The sequence below is a fragment of the Austrofundulus limnaeus genome, unplaced genomic scaffold (assembly GCF_001266775.1).
Source record: "Austrofundulus limnaeus strain Quisiro unplaced genomic scaffold, Austrofundulus_limnaeus-1.0 Scaffold698, whole genome shotgun sequence".
Lineage (NCBI taxonomy): Eukaryota > Metazoa > Chordata > Actinopteri > Cyprinodontiformes > Rivulidae > Austrofundulus > Austrofundulus limnaeus.
Window position 1 is genome coordinate 156204 of NW_013953100.1, and position 1543 is coordinate 157746.

A 1543-nucleotide genomic window follows, 5' to 3' on the forward strand; every position below is an offset into this window, starting at 1 on the left:
GCTGTACACACCTCCCTCTGAGACTGTGAGGTATCTGTCTGGTTTATTCTCTATGAGCTGAGGAGGAGAAGATCCTGACTCCTGTCTGAACCAGTCAAAGCTCCAACCATCAGATGTGTCCACAGAGCAGCTCAGTGTTACTCTGCCTCCTGCTGTTATGATTCTTTCAGCTGCTCTCACTGTGGCTCTGGGTTTAGATGCTGTTGAGTTTACATGGAAAAAGACAGGAGTGGAACTAATAATCTAAGGAACTAATTATCACTAAATGCCCCGGAGAGCTTTAGAGAAATGTTGGAGAAAGAAATGTTTCCTGTTGTATTGTTTAGATAATTCAGAGAAAAATATCAACTATAAGATCTTTTAAACACAGTTGTTATCCGTTTAACTCACATGAAACTGTCAGTCTGAAGGGATCACTCCACTGTGTAACATCAGAGCCTCTTCTACCAATGCATCTGTATTCTCCATTGTCAGACTCAGTAACTGTGTTGATCCAGTTTTCACTGGATGTTAGTGAATATCTGTAGCTTTGTCTCCATCTATACTCCCACTGAGTTCCTCCTCCTCCCCGGATCCCACATGTGAGTCTGACTGTCTCACCTCTGAATATCTGAGACCAGTTGTGTTGCAGAGTCACAGTGGGTTTAATGGAACCTGCTCACAGAAACATGATTCAGTTGGGACAGATGGAAAATATAAATCAACAGAAAAATTTCCTGATTTGATTTATTTAAAGACCCATTTGGTGCATTCTAATTAAGCTATGGTATTTACAGTATTATTAAAGTGTTGATACTAAACACTTGCCCTTTCTTCATTAAATATTACATTTTAGAAAATGTGATTTTAAGTCAAAATTGCATGGTTTAAAAAATGAGATTTAGGTATTGTTACACTAAAACAAAACATCCTCTTTTCAATTTAAAAATGTTTATCTGAGTGTTATGTTAAAAGTTAGACAGCATTAGATCTATATCTGCTGCAGTAAACAGGTTCTAAAGATGGAAACTGGAAAGAACAATAGAAAAGACTGTGGCTGCAGGTGACTGTACCGATGGAGGTGTCAGCTTCATCAGCAGATGTTGTTTCTTCATCTCTCTGACCTTTCAGCATGACCAGATGGAGAAAATGAAATACATAAAGACAGTTTAGTTATTTGTACATCTGCCCTTAATCGCCTTGCAAAAGTATTTGGCCCTCTTGAACTTTTCAACCTTTTGCCACATTTCAGGCTTCAAAAATAAAGAAATGAAATTTTATTTTTTGTGTGAAAAATCAACCAGTGGGACACAATTGTGAGGTGGAATGAAATTTATTGAATATTTTAAACTTTTTTAACAAATAAAAAACTGAAAAATTGAGTGTGCAAAGTTATTCGGCCCCCTTGCGTTAATGCTTTGTTGTAGCGCCACCTTTTGCTGCGATTACAGCTGCAAGTGGCTCGTGGTATGTCTCTATCAGTTTTGCACAGGGAGAGACTGAGATTCTTGCTCATTCTTCCTTGCAAAACAGCTGGAGCTCAGTGAGGTTGGATGGAGAGCAT

The 1543-nt window shown here is 38.4% G+C and overlaps 1 protein-coding gene across 1 annotated transcript in view; it reads right to left on the reverse strand.

Annotated features, from left to right (window-relative positions):
- Nucleotides 1-1543, reverse strand: part of LOC106531957 (obscurin) — a gene marked incomplete in the record, with an annotated part of 11849 nt that overhangs the window by 6651 nt on the left and 3655 nt on the right. The window contains 3 exon segments of the mRNA XM_014027918.1: nucleotides 1-200; nucleotides 391-654; nucleotides 1053-1103. Of these exon segments, the coding sequence (XP_013883372.1) occupies nucleotides 1-200; nucleotides 391-654; nucleotides 1053-1103 (515 nt within the window).